The sequence below is a fragment of the Paramacrobiotus metropolitanus genome, unplaced genomic scaffold (assembly GCF_019649055.1).
Source record: "Paramacrobiotus metropolitanus isolate TYO unplaced genomic scaffold, Prichtersi_v1.0 Parri_scaffold0000192, whole genome shotgun sequence".
In the NCBI taxonomy this organism is placed as follows: Eukaryota; Metazoa; Tardigrada; class Eutardigrada; order Parachela; family Macrobiotidae; genus Paramacrobiotus; species Paramacrobiotus metropolitanus.
The window spans coordinates 866-23,603 of NW_026570412.1; the positions used below are offsets into that span (position 1 = coordinate 866).

A 22,738-nucleotide genomic window follows, 5' to 3' on the forward strand; every position below is an offset into this window, starting at 1 on the left:
CCGCTCCTTAATGATCAACGGGCGGATGGCGAAAACCAAGGTTCCTGCAGCACAAGTTTCCAGGATGCAAGGTCCATGCAGCACAGATCTCCACAACGCACAAGTTCTGCAAAGCAGCGTTTAGGCAATACTTCACTTTTAACGTTACTTTTACGATTATTATCAAACGGATTTTCTTAACTACTGTGAATTACATGTATTACTGCATGTAGTACAGTATTAACGGTTAAACAGAAAAATGGTACTGTTTGCCCGCATTGGTACGCTTAAAGACATGGTGAACAAAATTCTGGAACCTGAGATTTGGCAAATAAATGTGTTTGTAAGGGAGTGGGTGTACCAAGTTATGGTATTCAAATACGCTGCTGTATTCTTGTTTAAAGCTTGATCTCAAATACTGTGTATTCTGGAGAATTGTTGTTGTTGTGAGAGTCTGCTGCCTTGAACTAGGCTCTTGGCCTGAATGTGTGCGGACGTTAAACCATTAAACCTTGTACCATTCATTATGACAGACGATGGTATCCTGTGGTTGTTTTTTAATGTTTACTGTCAACTAGGCGGCACTCTACCCGCTCTTGCGACTCCTGTCACGGGGGTGCCTACGCCCGACCCGTTGGGGGGGGGGAGCTCTCCCCGCGGGGAAAGGCGTGCTGGGAGCAGGCAGGAGAAAAGGTTACTGGCGCGCAAAACTTCAATAGAAAAGCAAATTTTCAATATAGAAGTAAATTTCAATAGAAAAGCATGTAAGTTTCCTGGCGGCAGGACCAGATCGGAAACGAACAGAACCGCAAAAAAATCTGTGGATTACGGGAGTCAAAGGCATTCCGCAGGCGTGATATCAGGCGCAAAATTTATCGAGAGGTAAAGTAACGTTGCAATCGAAAGAATTTTCTTGATAATTTATTTTAACGATTTACTTATCTTTAGCACAAGATTGCCCTAAGGCCCCTAACTTACTGGCTTGTTCGTAACTGAGTAGCGGCATCCAGATTCCACAATAAACAATGCAGAATTTCAATCGGTAGATCGTTGACGTGCATTTCTTCGCCATCTGCAAAATACCCATTGTTCAGCTTCATTTTGTTCATTTTTGCAAAATGACTTCTTATACTGAAGCTGTCATAGCGACTTCTTATACTGAAGCTGTCATAGCCATGGCCTTAATTTACCGAATCGGTACTAACCATGCTGCAAAGAAACCATTGGACAGTTTTCAACCACCAACGTAGGTGCTGTCTTGAGTTCCCTCGACTGCTGCTCGGAGAGGTATTCATAGCACGCTTCCTTCAACGACTCCACGGTCCAGAACATGCTGCACCCGGTGGCGTCCCCATGCATTTCACTGCAGATAAAGGTCACCGTATCCACGCCGGCTCGGGCGAACACACGACATTCAAACTCGTGCCAACCGCCCGGATGAGATTTACAGCTGAACCGGAACTGTTCTGTCCAAACCATATCTATTTTAAACTGGCAGCTGGCACTGCACTGACCATGACCATGAGCCAACGTTAACCGGCACGCCCAAACCAAGATGTACGGTATGAATTTCACGTGACGCAATAGATGCGCCTTGTCGAACTGGACGATATGCTTGCGGTAGACGAGCCCGGCCGCACGCCCAAAAAAACTCGTCTCGCCATCCGCGGTCGGCAGTTGTGCGGTTAGGTGGTGCACCGGGACAATGCGGCAGTCGGGTGAATTATCCAAGCGGACAGAAGAGAACATGCATCTCAGATTTTCAATAATCGTTGCCGGTCGGAAGACCAGCGGCCCACCGTCCTTGTCTGGCAGTGCCACATGCACGGAAAAGTTAGAAAGTGTCCGGCGGTCAATGATCAAGTCATAGATAAAATAATGCGGCCACAACTGCTTGGAATGGATCCATTCTGCACTGAGCTTGGTGGCGCCGAAGTCAACGAGGAACTGATCGCCATCAATATCCTGAACGTATCCCAGCCACCATTGACCGTTGTCGCGCTGCACCAGCACTGTATTTCCGTAGTTCAGATCCCGTCCACCCGAAAGCAGTTCTCGATAGTATCGTAATGTGGCGGGCATAATGGAAGCAGATAGTTGAAACGTTGTACGAGGTAAGTACAAATTTATTCTGCACCCGTCAAATTTGCGTGATAGACCTTGCCGTGTTACAGGAGATCATGAAATTTACAAACTAATAATAGCAATTCTCGGGCGTGCGACAAACAGGGTTTCCTATCCCCCTTCGAAAAATTATATCGACGAAATATAGTTCTTTGGTTTTCACTGAGACCGAAACAATTATTGGTAGCAGACTAAATGAATCAATCGTACCAAATAGAAGAAAACTGCTAGATCCGTCGACGCAGAGGACAAGCGCGGTAGCGCCCTCTCTGGAACCATGCCTGCTACAGTAATTGCCTGTTCCAAATTCAGTCTCGCTGGTATCATGAATTCAGTTGTTCGTCTTACTCTGACCTGTTCAATTGATTTGTAAATCTGGCGCCGGCTGGACTTTGCACTGCCCATCGATTGTTTATTATAAGTACTTATCCTAGTTGCGACTGCGACGGCCGGCACAGAATGCAGTGCTGTCAAAGTGCAGTCCAGCATGGCATTGTGTACGTATGTAGGTACAAACCGGGTGATTATGAATGTCTTGTGCAAGGGTACAGGCAGGCTGAGACACTCGGCTAGAAGCCGAATAGGCTAAAACAATGATTAAACAAAAGTCTGTGGAAATCGGCAGAAATGGGCTATCCTGAAAGACTGAAGACTCATCGAGTGCAGAACTTTAGTGCCTTTTTCCATGACGCAGTACTGGACTGCAGAGAAAGAATTAAATTTAATACACAACCAAATTTTTCACATGGTACAGGTAAGTCGTAGCACATATTATTGTTCTTGCCTGGTTCTGTTAAGAAGACATTTTACCATGTTGGGTTACCGAAATTCCGATTTTCGAAACTTTGTAGATTTAGTCAACTTGGTCTGGTCTACCATCAGACCAAAGTTCATTTCGATCCGGTTTCAGTTTAAAGGATCATGCATTTTTTTGCGCTCTTGGCGATAAGCAGTGGCAGGCGCATGGCTTGCGCAATTGTACATGATCTAGTAATTAGTGACCAACACACCTGCGTGCAAGCGGTAACATGCTTAAGCCACCGTTATCTGTATTCTTAGTTCTACTGCGGTCAGATCCAAAGTCTTATCAGCTACAATTACAGATTCGATGGCCGATTTAGAGTTGGGGTCATTTGCAAATGGTGATATCCGCTAGATTCACAAACAATGAATCGTAAATCCCGGCTTTATTTGTATCTAAGTGGCAGATACATCTTTGCACCGATAGCTTTCGAAACAATGGGCCCTTGGGGGCCATCCGCTATCGTCATCATCAAAGCACTGGGCAAACGACTCGAGCAACACACGGGGAAGCCCGTTCTCATGAATTTTTACGCCAAAGATTGTCACTGGAGATTCAGCGCGGCAACGCGGCGTCGGTTATGGGAACGATGGAAGGAGCAGAAAAGTTCAATGAAATTCTGATGTTGTAAAAAATGGTGATGCTTTCTATTATTACAAATTTAGGTTGTACCTCAGGTGAAATAAACGATCGTAAATCGATCAGGGGTAAAAGCATTTATTGGGTTATTCGAGTGAACATTGGATAGAAACAAAATTACGCGTCACATCATTTCAGCACGTAATACACTTCGTCCAATCTCTTACCAATACAGAACGTTTCCTGAACACAAGCAGCATTACCCCGCATCAAAGCTATAATGATCCTCTGCTTCAGGAATAGAGTGGACCGTTTCTCCTGTGTCCTCTCAAAAAGCATCTTACCGAGCGTAGACATCTTACATTTAGATTCTTTACTCCACACGCCCATTGTTTCAAAAACCAATGCAGAGAAAATAAAGTTATCCCGTAGATGGGCGTGCTTGTTGTTTTTCTTTGCCTCTGCCATGGTGGCGGCCGCGCCGCCTTCCTGGGACGTCTTGGCAATGTAGGAAGTGGCCATGGTGTCCGGGCACGTGACATCCCAAACCCAAGATTTGCCCTGGCTGAAGGGGACTGAGGTCATACCGTCCGGTCGTTTCAGGGTATCGCGGTACAGTCCTGGCGGCTCCAGAACTGAAGGGATACTGGCCGAGCCACACGCGCGATGGATGACATCTCTGATTTCGTTGTGACGGGAAATCTTCGCTTTAACGCGAAGTGGCTAGCGAATTTTCAAAATAATTCCCAAAAATTACCTTAGCTCATCTTACAGAGCGTTTTTTACACTACATAAAGCGATAATTGTAATGAGTATACCTTTTTTCGTTAACAAGCAAAAAATTAATGTTGTACGTGTGGTAGAGGGGGGCACGTAAGGTGAACCGCAAAATAATGGGTTGCGCCGCACTTATTGTGAGTGATGGCATATTCCTTCAATCGCCCCCGACATCAGTGTTGGCATTGAAGTAATCGCAATCAGGTGCGATCAAAATCTGCAACTGCCCCATCCAGCTTTGTTGAGCTTGTTGACAAGAAAGAGAAACAAAAGACGCCATAAACGCAAATCTGCCGTCTGATTGCAGTCTTTTGTTTTAGTGTCTGCATCAGTCTGCATGAATGTTATATGGCTGCCTGCCTGCCCCTGGTCTGCGTTGCTCCACATGTGCATGTGCTTTTGTGTGCGGAAGCCAGCACCTCTCGGTACCGGCACCAAAGCCGTGAAAGAGGCGTACTTTTGCAAGCTAACAGTGAACAAAACGTAAAAAAACTTTGAAAATCAGCTGTGAATACATTTGTTTGCCAAAAATTACGAATAAAATCGCATTAAACAAAGTACCGGAGCCTGAGCTTATTATACGACAGAATCTCTGTTTAGGGTTTTGTTCGGCAGATATGGTCAGAAATATCCAGGTGTAGAGTGCCCCAAGCACTTCTTTGGCACCCCCGATTTCTTTTCTTTTTCTGCTTTTTATCAATCAAAATTCTGTCCGTATAATAAGCTTCTAATACTTCACTCTATAAAATGGCCGTTTCAGAATATTTTTTTTCGAATCTGTACTCTGTAAAAATCGACTTCAAATTTTTCACTTTAAAAGCTAATTTCTCAGCAACAACAAATGTGTTACTCTTACTGAACCCATTTTAAAGTACAAAAATCATTTCTTTATGTGTCATATGCTGCGGTTTTCTCTAAAAGTGCAACGCGTCAACGGTATGCCCGTTTCCGCAGAAGGACCGAGTTGCTAGCCACTTCGCGTTAAGGCGCTTGCATCCCAAATCGTGATATCCCCACACATCAACGGTGCTGCCGCATTTGCACCGGTGTTCGACGCATACTGGAGCGCCGATGCGCTGCGCAATCGATATTCTCACTTCGGTATTTGATAACAAGGTACCGAGGCTTGCCACTGGAACCGCGTTAAGCCACAGCCCAAATTCGGGCTGGGACACGGCTAGCAGCCGGGCTTTCTGATTAACGGAGTTGGTTTGGCGTAATACTGCTTCTTTCTGCAAGAGAACAACCAGTGTGTCCCAGGCACGCTGAGAAGCACGCAAATTTTCTGCAGGGAGTTCCGCCGGCCCCATTGCTTCCCAAGCTTGTTCCGCACGTGCCGCATATGCTTCGTTGTACAGGTCAGTCATGTGGGGCACCAGAGAGCGTACCGAGTTGACCGAGGCAAGGAATAAATCGATCAGGTGATTACGAGGTCAATGCGACAATGATAACTGCTACGTGAAATAACCGTATTCACGGCAAGTTACCAAAACTGACAACGCTTTTGGAAGCCATGAGTTATGGGGGATTATTCCTGTAAAATTTATACCGGTTTCGCCCTTGATTCGCCAGCGTGCGATTGCTGGGATATGGGGGATGTGCTTCACTGGGCGCAGATCAGCTTGTTAGGATTAACGCTGGAACAGATTCGATCGTTCCTACGTTGGCTGCAGTACTTCGTGGTGGAGCTGCTAACAATAAGAGATCTTTCCATAGCGATTTTCCTCATTGCCTAATGAACAAATTTTACCAGTTCCCGTTATTAGTTTATGCATAAAGTTTCAATCGTTCATCTCCTGGGAGATTTACCAGGAGATGAACGGTTAAAATTAACCGTGGGCTTGAATTAGTATTGGACTATTAGGAGATGCACGATTAAAATCTGAAATTTCTAGATTGACTTGAGAAAACGGGATTGCGCCCAGCCGATGTGATCTTCCGACTGTAGCTTCATTTTGATGAATTCCTCCTCGGCGATGATGCGAATACGTACGCTGGTGTAGAAACGTTTGAAGCCGCGCATCCGATTGAAAGCATCCAGGTGCATTATGGATCGAAGACTTCGAGCACAAACTGGTGGATCAACCGTTCGAATATAAGCATTTTTGGAATGAAAGCAACCTGTGACCAACAACGCATTAAAATTTATTATAACTAGCCTGTCTAGCCAGTGTCTTCTGCAACTTTTGTTTTATGTAATATTCATGCAGTATGCTCTTTAATAATGTTTACATCGCGGCATAACAGTCATGAACCAGATCACTACGGCCGTTATTGTACAACCAAGAGTTTAAAAAACAACCAAAATCAGTATTATCAACAATTTTATTTTTGTCGGTAAAGTTGCATGCATTTGTAGTATTCGTGCAATTGTAGTATTCATGCAGTGATCAAGTTTAAGAATAAGGGACTCAGTAAAGTCAGCAAGTGGATTAATACACCAGCGTTGCATAAACAGCAAATGGCTGTAATTGGAACCCATGGAGGGCCACGCGCCACGAGTCTACGACGCCGGGCATGTTATTGTTGTCGTGGGGCAGCGTTGCTAGGACAGCGGTCAGCGTGTACTTACGCTTTTGTTTGTATGCACTGCTTTAGCCGTACATTATTTCAAAGTGCATGGAAGAATCTCCTTCAGGCTGCGTTGCGCATTTTGTCGTAGGAGGCATCTTTCCAATTGATTAAAAATAAGATTCTCCGAAGAACGCATAAGCATTTCATACGGGCGCATTCCAGGAATTTAAGGGCGCGTGGCAGCGTGATTCCCTTTAGGTTTACCGAAAGTTTTTAAGGGTTCCCATTCGCTACGTTGCTTGGTTATCGAACCATGACGCACTCTGCAAACTTTTATTGTGAAAATGAAGAATAAATTACGCCAAACGTTTCAGCTGGCAACGTGCCATTCCGCACACAAATTAGTGCACGTACTCGTACAACCGACGTACCTGTGCAACTTCACAGAAAAACATATCAACGCAAATCCAAAACCAGTTCCAAAAATTTCACACCCAGGGAACGGGAAAGGAGTTCGAAAACAAACATTCAAGCAGGATCGGAATGACTAACACCATGCACAAGTCGAGTATGGGCAACCTTTCCAGGAAGCGTTCCGCCACAAGACACTGCAGCATCACATCTTAGGGAAAAATCGCGATGGACGGGTCTTTCAGCAGCTCCACCATCAAGTACTGCAGCCAGCGCGGGAAGGAACGAACCCGCTCCAACGTTAGTCCCAACGAATTGATGGGCGCGGAATGAAGGACATCCTCGTCACCCAGCAGCTGCACACCCCTGCAAAAACCACACAAATTTCACCGCTTAATACACGATAGAGAAATCAATGAAGCGGTACGAAATTTCCCGCACATCGCATGATCTATATTTACTTGGTGAGGAAGCGGGACAGCGTCCAGCCAGTGGGCTCCTCCGACCGCAGCTGTTCCTCCAGGAAACTCTCTTCCTCGGCAGTAAAGGAATCCGGAAGAAACCGGCCGAAGAACGTCAAGTCCTGATGGCGGATTTGCAGGAGAGATTCCAGAAACTCGTCCACGTCCAGGGGTTCCTTAAACCAAGGCCACACCCCGTTCTCGCGCACCACCACCGCTTTATCCACCCGCACAGTTAAAGTCACCTGGAAACGAGCAGAAACATCACTCAACTATCCGCGAATCTGAATCATAATTTTTTAAATTTCTGTGTTTCCTAAATCACAGTAATTTTGTATAACGATGCCTTTATTAGAGAGATATGGATACAAGTTACGTAGCGCTTGTCTGCAATGCATACACACCTGTGGCGGTTTGTCGAGCGGATGGAACAACCCGGTGTAGAAATAGCAGCGCACGCGGACGTTCTCCAGGTGGACGCTTTTGACGTATCCAGGCAAGAGATTGGCGAGATCCCCCGTCAGCATGTGGACGTCCTGCACCGTAACCACACAATCCCTGTGCTGCTGACCACCGCCCTCGGGTGCGTCAGGCAGCAGCTTCGAGATGTCCAGCAGTGCGAGGTAAATATCGCCCCACATATAATGCCAACCAGCGGCCAGTTGCTGCGCAGCTTGGCCTTCTTCCCGCTCAGCAAAGCCCATTTTCATCCAACACTCAGGTGGATCCGTCGTTCCTGGCTGGCGTCGGAAGATGACGTTGCGGGTCTTGGGGGTCCAGAAGCGCTGCAGCAGCTGGCGGCGCCACTCGGTCTCCACGGTTTTGGCTTCCCGAAACGCGTCCGCATCGGAACGAGACGGGCGTGGCAACAGTGCCATTGGATGGTAGGTCTCCCATTTGGTCAGGTCGAAAATGACGGTCTTCCGTAGACGCGAATCGCCGACGATGTCGGCCCATCGCTTGCACACCCTGTCAACAGAATTGTATGATCAGCGCATCATACTGCCAGTGGGGCTGCTGATGCTAAGAAAACCGTTTGCTTACACCGTGCAGTTAGTCAGATCAATGATATCCAGAAACGACAAGATATGCACAACGGATTCCTCGGCTAGCTCATGGAAAAAGCATGGCAGACCTGTGCCGTTATCTCGCGTTAAACTGCCAGACATTCTGTAGAAATCCAGAGTGTGCTGTTGAAGAACGAAGCAGAAAAAGCCTTCTACGTGCACAAGAGAGAAACAAATTCGTAAACGTAAAGCGCGCGAAGCAGTGCAGGATAAGCTGGAACCAGAAATCAATGAGAATCGCTAATGATCAGAATTTAGAGAAGTGTTAAAATTAACAGTAAGTACTCGTACAGTATTAGAGCCCATTCGCATCGCGATCACTGGATACTGAACGCTTTACGTCGTTTCAGACATGCTTGCTCTCTGTTCTCTTGCTCAGTTGCGCAGCGAGGCCGATGTGCGCGTTTTAATTGGTCATTTTGGTCGTCCATGCCCATTTGTACGTACAAAAGCGCACCTTAGTAGTGCTTTCAGGAAATGGCGAAGTTGGTGTGAACAACTACTTTCCTTACAAGCATCTGATGTCATCCCGGATCCAGCACCGATAGCAATATTTACGACTACAGTGTAATTACGTTAATTACACTGTAAGCACATCAATTTCCACCTTTCAGAAATTCAGATGGCATCTAAAAGAATAACTAAGGGAAAAAAATGACCGCAGATTTTTCTGCAGCACGAACAAACGGCGTTGTCAAGTATTGAGAAAGTACCGTATAATACTTTCGACATTAATTTTTATTGATGTTTACTAGTTGTATACTTGTCTGCGAACGCACTAACTGCTCACGCAGTTGTACGTGACAACAGCGTACGTACATTCGTATCTAAGCAAGCCAGGACGTACAAGGTTATAATGAAATTAATAATTATCAATTAATAATTAATTAAGGTCGCACACATATTATACCACAGGCGTATGCCTTATACTGTGTATCTGACTATCTGTCAGATCGATCATGTAAATAAGTAAGTACAGTATGTATTATGTACGTATAAACATGTCCGAGGTTTGTGCATAATAAGATGGCTGTGTGAAAAATATTGGAAATATTCTTCGCAATACAAAAATGCAATGCACACCCATACGTCTATATAAGCTAAAATAAGCCATGTAAAACAAAATAATAAGAGTTAAGGAAAGCCGCTCACATATGAAAATAAAGAAATAAGCGCTGGATGACTGTCTGTACGAACTACGAACAGCATTTTCCAGTTTAGGAGGCGCATATTGAACGTTTTCCCCGTACAGCGCTTTTCTGCCAGAACCATTTCATTTAACCATGCAAATGTTCCGTAGTTAGGCTGAAGAATATTTATTGGATCCAGTAGAGAAAGCAGGCGATTGCACTTTACGCAACGTGTCCAGCCGGCCCATCGGGATCCAGTCCACCAGAATATAATAGAGATCGCTGGGCATCCAGCTCACGGCGAACCCCAGCGTAAACAAGCTAGTGACGATGAACGACCGCGATCCTTTCGTTCGCCGGCGACTGGCAACACTGCGACTGCCTCGCATCGAACTGACATCGGTTGTTGTTCCGGTGCGCTTCAGCGTCTTCCGCCGACTCAACTGCTTCCATAACAATAACGGGTAGCACGCTGGGACAAAGAAGATTGTGATATGGAAGACCCAGATACTCTGAACGGTCGCCCAGGTATTTTGGGCGACGCGGTTGACGAAACACCCTGCCTCCAAACTGCGGTAATACAAAGCGTCAGTAACAACTGCCGGTAACTGAAACACGTGGACGTATACCACCGGCACCATGCCCAAGCAGATCAACCAGGCGACTGTCGTCGTGTGACGGTGACGGTAGGACACCGGCCAGAACTACGTCCACAGACGATTGACATTGATGAGGACGCAGGTGTGCTTTGGAAACCTGCCGGCTAAATAATCGGCTACGAACAGCGGTTACGAACAGCTATGGTTATGAAGTATGAACAGCCGAAAGGGAAGAAATGTTTGAGTGGTAAACAGCTTTATATAGATAGATGTACTTGGAGAAAAGGTCATAGATTAGTAAGATTACTAAACTGTGTGGTTTGAAGCAGCGCCTTAAGCAGGGTAACCGAGATCGCACTACTGGCGATACGTGGGTGGCATAACGTAAACTGTACATTAACAAGTAAGCACCAACAAAGCTGGTATACCAATGGGTACTTCCAACTCCCAAGGGTCAATTTCAAACAATACCGCACACAGCGAGAATAAACCGCAACCTTTTGCTCGGCTTTTTCACCAGCCCGCTCTGTTTCCGGTTCATAGACTTTTTTCGTGTGAAACCAGGTTTCGTGGGAAGAAACCCGCACGAAATTGAAGAATAAAACAAAACTCCGATGTCCGGGGCTTCCGGTGGAATAGCTGTTTTGATGATGTTTACTAGTTTCACGAATTCTTCCACGAAACGATGTATTCTTTTCACTACACACGTGCGCCAGGCATTTACTCCATCGCTCATTATTGCAGATTTACAAAATACATGACTATATCAGCCACCTCTGCTATGGATCGTAATTTTATGGTTTCAAATCACACGGCGCACTGTAACGCTGCCCAAAGAAAGAAACTGGAAAAATGTATAATATTCCGGTGTAGAAAATAATAGTCATGTGTGGAAGATTTTATCCCAAGAAAACACTGCATTAAAACGTACAAAAACAGGACAAATACAATAGGTAGAAACCAGATAACAACAGCGTACAATGTCCGCTTTAAAGTTAAGCCAAACGGCTGCCAACAGGCCGATGGTGAGCGGAAGAAGGGAGATCGGATAGAAGGCAGCCGAGTTGCAAAAGTCCTTGTCGTTGCACAGACAGATCCGGCCCGTGTAGTACTGGCTTTTGTTGGGCTCCTTGGCGGCGGTGACCAGCACGCAGTTGTTGCGCTCGAAGGTGTAGCCGCCGGAAAACCGCTGCATGGTGCTATAGGCCACACAGGCTTTGGTCGTAAGGTCTGTGCGGAAGTGAGAAAACAGCGGTGACAATTAAACCATTCGCATAGAAGTAGCTTCGATCCCTATTGAGTGTAACGTATACCGCGACCGAGAGCTCTCAGTCTCGAGCACAATGATTCAATGTAACATTGTGCTCGAGCACAACGATTTAATGTAGCAGAAGGCAAATACTAAATTAGTCTGCAGAAAACAGCGGTGTTAATTAAACCATGCGCAGAACCATGAAGTGCCTGTTCAGCGTAACGGACAGTCGGACACGAGGATTTAACGAAACAATTTAACGTGATTTAACGTAACGCTCAAGAACACGATGATTTAACGGAAGAATACAACAGGAAATGAAACAAACGAAGGTTTAAACGAAGGTGCATAAAACGGTACACCATGTGTTTTTATGCACGCCGCAGAAAGATTCTGATATTTTGTTACCATCGAAACAATTCGGTCAAAAAGAAAAACATTTTACTCATCAAAACAATTTAACGACGAATGGACTATTTAATGAACGCTGTACCGCCCAAATTATGTAATTTTCTCAGATTAAGTTTTAAGAGCAAGAGCAAGGAGATTCAGCCGTATATTTTACGTGGAAATTCCTTACCGCGAAGAATTACGTAAAGCAAAGAAGGTCATCGGTTCTATTCACTCACTTTTCAAGAGCATTCCGTGCAGTTTCACGTCTCCCTCGAATTCGAAACATTCATCCTGGTTAGTATTGCAGTTCTCCTGGACAACATCCACCAGGCCGGGGCAAGCAGACACATTATTGGAGCAGGTGTAACAGCGGAGACCATTGGCTACAGAATAAAATCATCATAATGTCAAAAAAGCCATAAATCGTAAATTACAACATATCCGGAAGAAACATACATATTGTAAATTACAACATAACGTAAACTACAACATATCAAAATATTTTTCTCTAGTCCATCTAGAATACATATTTTCCTATTTTTTCCCTGACTACCTTGGTGGACGGCAATGCACACGAAAACAGCCAAAACACAGTAATTCTGGAAGCAGTAGCCATTTTTGCCATGGTGCAGTAAAAATTCCACTAACTGTGAGCAAGATAGGAAAAGGAAGCAGAAAATAAAAATATGGCTGCAGCCGTCTGCTGCAACGCGGAAAATCTGGCAAGTGACAGCTCACACGTGTACATAAAGGAAATCGCAGACACGAGTGAATGTCTCCACTTCCAGATTGAAGAAGAGCCTGGTCAAGCAAGATAAGCAAATGGTTGTCCAAGGTCCACTTCGCCTGCGGAATGCACCAGGCTACCAGCACAGCCGGATGGATGTATCATCCGATCGCTCAACAGAGTTAAGTTTTGATAGCAGTCAGCGTATTGTACAAGGCGGCATCCATAAACTACGCACAATACAGTAAGAACATTGTAAAGGATGCTTGCACCGAACAGCTAACAGCGGTTAATTAATCTATAGTTCTGTCAATTATTTTCAGTAATTTGTTGCTGTGTAATAAGTTGTTTTTGTGTTGAAGTATTGAATCAGTGTTGTGTTGAAGTGTTGAATCAGTGTTGAAGCATAAAGCTTACTTTTTTTTAAATGCTATTTTACTTTATTGAGGTTCGTATTGGACAATGTAATACAAGAATATCAATTAACAAAAACCATATAAGCTTACTTATAAGCTTACTTATAACAATAAAGCTTACTTATAACAATAATTTTAAAAAGACTCACGGTGTTAATAATTTATCGTAATCAAGCCGTGCCACAGTGGAGAGTCGTAGTCGTAAAGGGGCTGAAGCATAGTACCACAATAATTGTAATTAATTTTCGAAATGTGAAAAATACAGCTGACAATATTCCTCGTTTCTAACTACCGTATAGTCTGCAGATAATATAAAAAACAAAAAAAGAAAATCTTTTGAAGTTTTGCGTATTTCTTCTGTTGATCTAAGGAACATGCATGCGACATTAGTACTAAACATATCTAATAGTTTTGTGGTAATAGTTTTGTATTACATTTATATAACAATTAACAATCATAGAATGTGCTGTATGCAACAAGCACCTTTAATTTCGTTTATAAGAATCTTTAAAATTTATACAGTCGTAAAACATTGAGTCATGTAAATGGAACCTGCAGGTATTTTATGCTAACCATAAGACTCAAAGTGTTACCGTGTTATTCGAATGTTGTTCATTGGTGTCATAGCTCCTCGCACTTCCCGGTAAAATATTGCTTCCGCTGAGGCCGTCACCATGAGTTCTGGTGGCTCATTGTCAGTACAGATAGAAATGCACGGGTCCGTAGGCGATTTTCTTGTGCCCGCCATAACCGCATTAACATTGGAACATTGGTTGTATCATGTATGCACCTACGTAACTGGGAAGCATGTACCGGGGATACAGCTTCAAAATTATGTGTGTATCATGTATGTACCTGTTAACGATAACACTGTGGAGATCGGCTATCCCGTTTTTCTGCATCAGTCACAGTGTCTCCCTGGCGCACATGCTCATTCCTAGCCCGTTGGTCTGGCCGAAAGGAAATTTATCATTAATGTACATTTCCAAATGTGCCTGTATTTTATATATATAGCATATATTATACAAGATGCAGCATTTCCGGATTGTGTCTCTTCCAGATACTATACACGCGCACCCGATGTCGTTGGACAATTTGCACTGCATTTTGCAAACCGGTCATTTTATTTTGAAGATTTTAATTTACCCGCGTTGCTGTGTATCCCAAGGAGCCGGTGAGGAAGCAAGAAGCCACCGGAAATGGGCGGATCGAAGCGGCACAGTGTGACCTCACCAAAGAAGTGGACATTCAGCGGGTGTTCAGCCAACTGAACAGGCCTATAATACCAAGTGGACGTCCTAATCAATAACGCCGGAATCGTGAAACTTGGCCATTTTTTTACCGGGCAGTCAGAGAAATGGCTCGACATGTTCCAGGTGCTCTCCAGTGCGTACGGTATGAATAAGACATAAAGTACGAGTATGTATATCAAAAATGGACCGGCCTTAAACATATTTTTTATTCATATTACTACATACATATTTGGTACGTTGTGCGTAAAGTAGAATTCTGCCAAAATAAATGCGAGCGGCCAGTGAAAAGTTGTATCCAAATATAAAAATATTAATTACGATCAGGTAAGGAATTACAAGTTATATTTATAGAAGCATTAATTTATTTGATGACCAAAATATCACAGTAATTAGTAATCTAAAAAAACAGTTCATCACCGGACACCGCCTAAAGCACCAACCATGCTAAATGCATGTAATACGTACGGCGTAGCGTGATGTGGTGTGTTATTTGGTGCAACCCATGAATTTACTTTCATTTTCGCCGTATTTAATCGTGCTAACCATCTGGACGGGTTTGTGTTGTGTCACTTGTGTGTACGTATTTATGTATCGTATGTTGCAGAATTGTTGATTGCAATACTTCTATACTACCGGAAATCGGGTGATGCTTTTAGGATTTGCAGTTATAGCCAGTAACGGAACCGACCAGAGCTACTCAGAAATTTATAATACGTTTAACGTTGCTACCCAGTGTTCATAAAACTTGTTATTAACTTACGCTGTTCTTTATACTGTCGGAAATTAATCAACATTTTTCAGCGTCAGGAAAAAGACAAGACGGAAAACAGCATCATGATCAATGCATTCAGGAAAACCATTCAGACAGAACATGACTGGCAGATGGTATGCACAGAACCGTGAGGCCGCTCAGGAAGCGTCCCACTGCGTGGGAACAATTTCGATAGACGGATCTTTCAGCAGCTCCACCATCAGATACTGCAGCCAGCGCGGGAAGCTCCCGATGCGCTTCACCGTCAATCCCAGTGAGCTGATGGACGTCCCTGGATGGATGTCTTCATTCCCGAGCAGTCGCACGCTCCTGTAACAGCATCCAAGTCAGCAACTCGGACGTAGAACTGTTGCACGATCGTACCTTCGATCGAGTTTCCAACACGTGCAGGAATTACTTTCGAACACGTGCAGATGAATAAATTAGAGTAAAATCACCATAATGTGCTGAGGAAGAACCCCGGCTTACTTGGTCAGGAAACGCGACAGCGTCCAGCCGATGGGCTCCGGTGACTGCAACTTGTCTTCCAGAAAGCTAACCTCCGCGGCGGTCAAGGAATTCGGCAGAAAGCGACTGAAGAACTCCAGTTGACGGTGTCGGATTCCCGGGAATGTGGTGTAAAATGGTTCCTTGGCCCAGGGCCACGCGCCGGAAGGCCCACGCACCACCACCGCTTTCTCCACCAGTACGGTGCGTGTAACCTGATACCAGCAAAAAGCGTTAATGAAATCACAGCGAACTTGCGAAGTCGTACACATGTCGTACAAGTCGTTAGGCTTTATACGATGGATGTCGTGCACGAGTAACACGATAAACTAGTAATCATCCAAAATGCACCTGTGGTGGTTTGTCGAGTGGATGGAAGACTCCCGTGTAGAAGTAGCAGCGCAAGTGGACATTCTTCAGGTGTACCGTATCAACATATCGTGGCAAGAAGTCGCGGAGATCATTCGTTAACATATGAATATTCTGGAACGTTACCATACACTGTCTGGCCTCATGCTCACCCCCCGCGGGAACGGTACGCAGCAGGCCCGCAATGTTCTTGAGGGCGACGTGAATATCGCTCCAATAGTAACGCCAGTACACGGCCAACTCCGCCACTTCGCCCCGAATGGACACCTTCCCCCACGATTCGGACGGAGCCGCCGTCCCGGGCGGGCGGCGGAAGATGACGTGGCGGGTCCGCGGGGTCCAGAAACGCTGCAGCAGTCGACGGCGCCATTCCTTCTCCACATTGTCGGTGTCCCGCTGCGATCTGGCGTCGAGGCGAGGTGTACGTGGCAGCAATGCCCGCGGATGGTGGGTCTCCCATTTGGTCAGATCGAGTATGACGATTTTCTGCAGACGCGGATCCCCGCTGATGTCGGCCCATCGTTTGCACACTCTACGCGACACAATTCCTGAGATCAGTTGCAGCACGGCCAGGAGATGCTGCAGATGACATTACTTACGCCTTCAAATTGGTGCGATCAATGATATCCAGGAAGGAGAAGATATGCACCACAGATTCCTCGGGTAAATCATGGATAAAACACGGCAAACCTGTGCCACTATCTCCCCTAGAAATGCCGGCCATTCTAAAAGGAAAGAGGAAATCGTTTGTACTAAAACGAAGCAGAAAGACGAGGACGTGCAGATCGTGAATCAGTCGAACCGAAAGAAGACGGCAAGAGGATCAAAATGATCTGACGATGGAGTGATGGACTTGAATTTTTGAATGCGAGCCAGCCTGATTGTGAGTGACAGGTGTGCTGCGCTGGTGCTGATAGTGATCGGCTCTCTGCTCTCATGTTCCGTGGCGCTATCGGCTATTTGCGTAAAGCCGATTGATGCGTTTATATCTATAAATTTTAAAATTTAGTCGACAACTTGTACGTACGTACATGTACACGTCGTACAAGTAGTACGTCGGCGTCGTACGTACCAGTACGCGCGGGTGTGCCAGAAATATAGAGATACAGTACTGTAATTACGAAAAGAATTAATTTTCAGGTATTTTTCTTCGCATTTGAAGAAATTACCTGTCGGCAGCCGATATGCGACAATGCGTACTAATAAAATCGTGCACGACTCTGTACACTGTAGGAAGACTTGAATTCTGCCATGTTGATGTGAAGATGCTCATTAGCTTTTAATCCCTGCATTTCAGGAAAATGGCCAGATTACATGCACTGCGTAGAAAATAAAATCACTTGGCGAAGCTGTTCAAGCAACGCGGCTTCGGGTATGTTTCACAAAAAAGGAAAATCTTTTAATGACCTTTATTAGATTATTACGTTTATTAGCTTCTTGTTTTGAGCTTTATTCATTTATTCTTTATTCATCTGTTTTGAGCTTCATTTTACGAATTATGCAATAATTAAAAACATCACAATTTGTACAACATTAAAACTTCGTTAAACACTTTTCCGCTCCTTCCATTGTTCCCAACACTGAGGCGGCGTTCCCCCGTTGTATCTCCAGCGACAATCTTTGACGTAAAAACTCTTGGGAACGCTTTTCCCCTGTCGGCTGTTCCAGTCGTTTGCCCAGCTCTTTGATTATGGCGATAGCAGCCGGTTCTCAAGGGCCCATTGTTTCGAAAGCAATAGAGTAAAAATATACCTGCCGCTCAGATGCGCATATAGCCGCGACTTCTTCTCTTCCGTATCCAAAGCACCTGCGCCAGCGTTTGCCGCCGTGGATTAAATGTGGGAAGGCGCAACAGTATCCACACAAGTGACATCCCATGCTAGACACATCCCTCTCTGCCAGGCAGAGGTTGTGCAGCCATCGCGGCGTCGTTCGGACGTAGGCGATGTCCGAATACGCCGAACTGGACATCGCATACGTCGCATCGACATCGCATTCTTATTACCTGGCATTCGCTTCAAATAGGACTATAACAGCGATAGACCGGGATCTGTTCAAACCGGCGTTTACTGTACATTAGCTTTTTCAGCAGACGTTAACGGTTTATTCTTGCCGACCTGGTGCTCGTTGAAAATTTTATTGCCGAACACACCCGCAGTGGACAGGAACAGTACGGAACCGAGAGGCAGAAAGGAGAAAAAATTAGCGTCTCCCGATGAATACCAGCAACACACCGAAACACATTCATAGTAAATCTACATAAATTAATTAGCGAAATACTGGGACCTGACAATTGTGGAACGTGCCAATATTCGGGTTACACAGTTCCCAAGTTAGTAAGAACGGTTAAACGAAGAGGAAGAAATCTCCAGAAACACGAATAAATTAATACCGAAAAAACTCCATACTGAGCACAACCTGTCAATGTATTAAAGAGGTAGGTATTAGAACAGCGGGAACCCTACAACGTGGAGAGCGCACTCGTCGCCGACACGAATTCCCCATCGTGTTTCGCATTCTCCACTAAATCGGCGGTCATGCGCTTCGTGCTGTCATGGGGACGCTTCTTGGGGCAGCGCATCCGCCCGGACAGCGGGACATGGAGGACGACATCCTTGCGGAAGCAGCCGTAGATGAAATCTTGGATTTCCGCCGGGGAGGACGGGGTTGTGGAGGCGGGAAGGAAGATATAGTGCAGTTTGACGGAAGTCTGGTTTTCCTGGTTAAGTTGAAATGGAGTCATATTAACTGGGGATTAAGGCAGATTAAGTAGGTCAGTAGGTGTGCTTCTTACGGGTTTTCCGCAGTCGAAGCGCCACACATCGGCCACCGTCTGCGCGTCCGCCATGACCACGTTGCCCTGCATGATGACAATCTACCGAAGAAAGTTCTTCCTCAGGCAACGCAAGGCAGCATGCAAAACAGCAGAAAATGTGTAACGTACATAACGCACCACCAATAAAACGAACATGCCGTGACGATAAAACTCGTTCATCCGTTACGGAAAACGTATCCTTTACCTTGCACGTTAGCAGTACAAAACTGCTTCGACATTTATCGCATTTCGGACAGTCTCACAATATGGACTCGCAATTTATCAAGTTTTCTTATGTAAAACACAGCAGAGAATACCTTGCCTCTGGTATCCGGTACGCGAATCCATATTGCGAATATGCCCGAAATGCGATAAAGTCCGAATGTCACAAGTATACATGTCCAACAATTTATTTACAATTTCTTTATCCGACTGTAATATTTATATAATGTTTTAAACACAGCAAAACGTCATACCGATACGTCGCGGGGGATACGGATTATATCAACGATGAACTGGCGCAGTTCCTGGACGGAGACACTAGAATGGCACATGGTGCGCAGCATACGAGAATCAGCCTGTCAAAGCGACGATTAACAAAATTAATGAGGTTAGCATGAGACAGTCGAACGCATGGTATCAGCGGTGAAATTTTCCTTCGCTTGCCTCGCGTTCCTTATTTAACAGGCTCTGAGGGAAACTCGATCGAAGGTGAGACCTACATAATAAAAAGCTAACAAATTCTTGTTTCTTTAAATGTTCTTAAAACGTGTACAAGTGACGTTTAGAAATAAAACGACGCAAAAGCTAACAAAAGTCAGAAGGTATTTAGCGGAATTGCCACGGGGGAATGTGAAATCGTACAGTAGAGTGAATTTATATTCCAGCTGCACTTCAATCTCGTCCGGGATGCTGACGTGCGGCAGCCAGGAGGGATGGTCGGCCAGGCCGCGGGCCTCGGAATCCAGTAGCTGCGGGTCGACGCCGTTCACTATCAAATACCCAGCATTATGCGGCTGGTGTGAATTGTAATTAATTTTATAACTTGTAATTCGAATTTTCTCAACACACCAACAACTGGCGCAACTAGTTAACAAATACATAATTATTTCAATTTCCTGGAACTGGCAACAACTTCAAAAATCTGTCTTGCATAATCCTGATTTAGCGATTTTAAATGTAACACAGAAATGTGCAAATTACACTTAAAATACGATAGTGGTCTTACAATTCTTTACTAGATGAATTATTTTAATAACGCGTGTTTTTACCTGAGTACACCAGATTCTTATCTGTGAAATTCCGCGTACTTGTGATTGCCACATTTACTTGTGAATGTAAAAAGTCAAATGCAAAATGGGAAACAATCACATGTATTTGAAATAAATTACGTATATCTAAAAACAGAATTTTGTACCTAAAAGGAAACTGGTGATGAATTTTCAGACATATGTAGCGAACTGTTGAGAAAAGTCGAAGTTGTTTATGACTTACAGGTGTGCGCGTTGTTCTTGAAATATAGCCGTCGGCATGACATCTCACCTGCAGAAATCAAGAATATGTTACAGTGTTGCTACTTACTACTTACTAGTTACTGGCATGTGCGAATCGCCGACGATGCAGTAACATTGTAACGGGTACACGCAAGTTACGCAACGCACTGTGGTAGATTTCGGGAAGGAGCTTGTATACGACCGTCTGCAGTGTGGTGTCCTTCCTGTACACGCAAAGTTGATAAAATAATTAAAAAAATACCATAAACTCAATATTCTTGTAGTTTCTTACAGTTTACCATGTTTATGCGACATGCTACTATGAACTATCATAAGACCCACTGTGAAGACAGTACCGATGAACTGCAAGCGTTTCCTAACTTTTAACGTACCATTTTAGAGCACTGCATCAAGTTACACGAAGTCCAAATTTTTATAATATAGGCCCAATTATTTGTGAAATTTTTGCGTACTTTAAACGCGTGAGAGGTCGGGCGTGAATATAAGTCCGACAGGAATCCAACGGGCACACCGTACTCCGGTGGCAGTGCTTCACGATGCAGGTCTTGCAGACTGCTCACAAGAAGGAATCAAACCAATCAATACTTAAGGATAATACGTATAAAAATCTTGGAAAAAAAGCAGCATCAGGGTTAAGTCTTACAAACGTGGCCACATTCGGGAAGAGAAGTGGCGTCGATCAGGAACCCCCGACATATTTGGCAGATCAGCAACGGCGACAAATCTGCCATAGGAATGTCGCGGATAGCATCCATCTTTTCGGCCGATAGGTAGTAGCTAGTTTCGATGCACTAGTAGTCCAACCACGTACAACCACGAAAAGGAAGTGTTATGTCAATCTCACAAGCAACGCTGTGGAGCCCGTAAAGTGTACTCTGTTGCCGAAGGATCCTCGTCAAGTCCGCAGCTAAAATCCACCAGAATCTGATAGCGTTTCGATGCGGTGAATGCAGCCATGCGCAATGTGAGCAATGAGCATACCACAGAGAATCCAGGGTACAGCCGTACCAGGCAGGCAAGGTAACGCAGAGCGCACGCTTTGCTTGGCAGTGCGGCGCATCAACGACACCAACCACGTGCAGACTCGTATGTACAGTTGGCCACACTTGGTTAGGATGATTGTATGGCTAGAGAGCGCAGATTGTCAACAAGCAATGGTTTGTACAGTAACTGACATTCCTGATAATCAGCAACGTGCAATGTATCGAATGTATCAAAAGTGTACTGAAGTACCAAAAGTGTTTGGAATGTACCCTAGAACGGCTCAGCGGCGTATCAAAAGTGTTTGGAATGTTGACCGGAAATTCACTGTAATTTAATTCTCATTCTCTTCTGTGTTGATTCGATAAAAACTGTACCGTACCTGGCGCACCATAATAATTAGTATAATCACGGCAACTGCGTTAATTATATCTGTATTGTACAGTACTTTTCGTTGCATGATGCAACTTGCATCGTACCGTACTTATGGCTTTATAATCCGTTTTCTCAACAGCACGTGTGCATATTTAGAACAGTATAAGAATTATTACTGGAAACAGGAACAAAAAAATTATTACTGGTGGCTACTTAATTTGACATTTTTGGTGTTGTTGCCGTGGTTTTACCGCATAAGTATTTTCATTGTACATGTACGGATGTACCGACATGCGCCAGCTGCTATAAGATATACTACCATAATGATTTCTCACGAAGATTATCAATAATTTTCTCACGAAGATAATTAATATTCTATTATGAAATTTCGATGGTAAATTATTAATGTGTAATATTTATATTATGACAGCATGAGCAGTTGGGTGTGTCCCTCTCTTCTTCTACGAGCACTAAAGTTTTCGTTTTTCTGTTAGAATTACGAGGATAACTTCATCCGTTCTAATGTTTACTAAAAAAAACTAATTTTTAGTAAAACATATATAAAAGCATCACAATCTTTGATTACTCGTATACTCCTTTATGCGCGCATAAAAAGAAGTCGAGAAAATATACCGCAATTTGTGGTCGCTTTCGACGCTTTGTGATCCAGGATGGAGTACCTTTTACTCATGTACAGATGAATGCTGCATGGAAAGGGAAACACGCTCAACTAGCGAATAAATGGCAGTGCCGCATTCCATCGGATAAGTCTTCCTTGGCCAGGAAAAAGAAAATTTTAAAGTGAAGTGCTCCGTTTAATTTATAAACTCACCGGCAAGCCGGCAAAATTTATATTATCAATGTCGTACGTGTATACCCGTATGGAACCTAGATCGATCAGTGATCCTCATATTAGTCTCAGTATTAGTTCGATAACGGGAA

The 22,738-nt window shown here is 44.4% G+C and overlaps 3 protein-coding genes across 4 annotated transcripts; all 3 read right to left on the reverse strand.

Annotated features, from left to right (window-relative positions):
* Positions 1-7,313: 7,313 nt before the first annotated feature.
* On the reverse strand, positions 7,314-8,951 carry LOC129600737 (uncharacterized). The gene is made up of 4 exons (XM_055499301.1): positions 8,692-8,951; positions 8,052-8,616; positions 7,648-7,892; positions 7,314-7,552 (listed from the first exon to the last, which is right to left on the reverse strand). The coding sequence occupies exons 1-4, from the start codon at positions 8,814-8,816 to the stop codon at positions 7,399-7,401; spliced, it is 1,089 nt and encodes a 362-aa protein (XP_055355276.1). The 5' UTR covers positions 8,817-8,951; the 3' UTR covers positions 7,314-7,398.
* A 6,318-nt stretch (positions 8,952-15,269) lies between these two features.
* LOC129600745 (uncharacterized) lies at positions 15,270-17,012 on the reverse strand. The gene is made up of 6 exons (XM_055499308.1): positions 16,914-17,012; positions 16,711-16,836; positions 16,094-16,643; positions 15,725-15,957; positions 15,620-15,652; positions 15,270-15,565 (listed from the first exon to the last, which is right to left on the reverse strand). The coding sequence occupies exons 2-6, from the start codon at positions 16,833-16,835 to the stop codon at positions 15,394-15,396; spliced, it is 1,113 nt and encodes a 370-aa protein (XP_055355283.1). The 5' UTR covers position 16,836; positions 16,914-17,012; the 3' UTR covers positions 15,270-15,393.
* A 1,234-nt stretch (positions 17,013-18,246) lies between these two features.
* Positions 18,247-21,818, reverse strand: LOC129600741 (polycomb complex protein BMI-1-like). Of its 2 annotated transcripts, none has more exons than XM_055499304.1 (11): positions 21,804-21,818; positions 21,422-21,567; positions 21,084-21,347; positions 20,893-20,992; positions 20,588-20,643; positions 20,421-20,468; positions 19,791-19,917; positions 19,593-19,644; positions 19,403-19,504; positions 18,906-18,986; positions 18,247-18,830 (listed from the first exon to the last, which is right to left on the reverse strand). In XM_055499304.1, the coding sequence occupies exons 3-11, from the start codon at positions 21,193-21,195 to the stop codon at positions 18,573-18,575; spliced, it is 936 nt and encodes a 311-aa protein (XP_055355279.1). In that variant the 5' UTR covers positions 21,196-21,347; positions 21,422-21,567; positions 21,804-21,818; the 3' UTR covers positions 18,247-18,572. The 2 variants fall into 2 exon arrangements, with proteins under 2 accessions (XP_055355279.1, XP_055355278.1); XM_055499303.1 differs by having other exon boundaries at positions 21,694-21,817.
* Between the last annotated feature and the right edge of the window lie 920 nt (positions 21,819-22,738).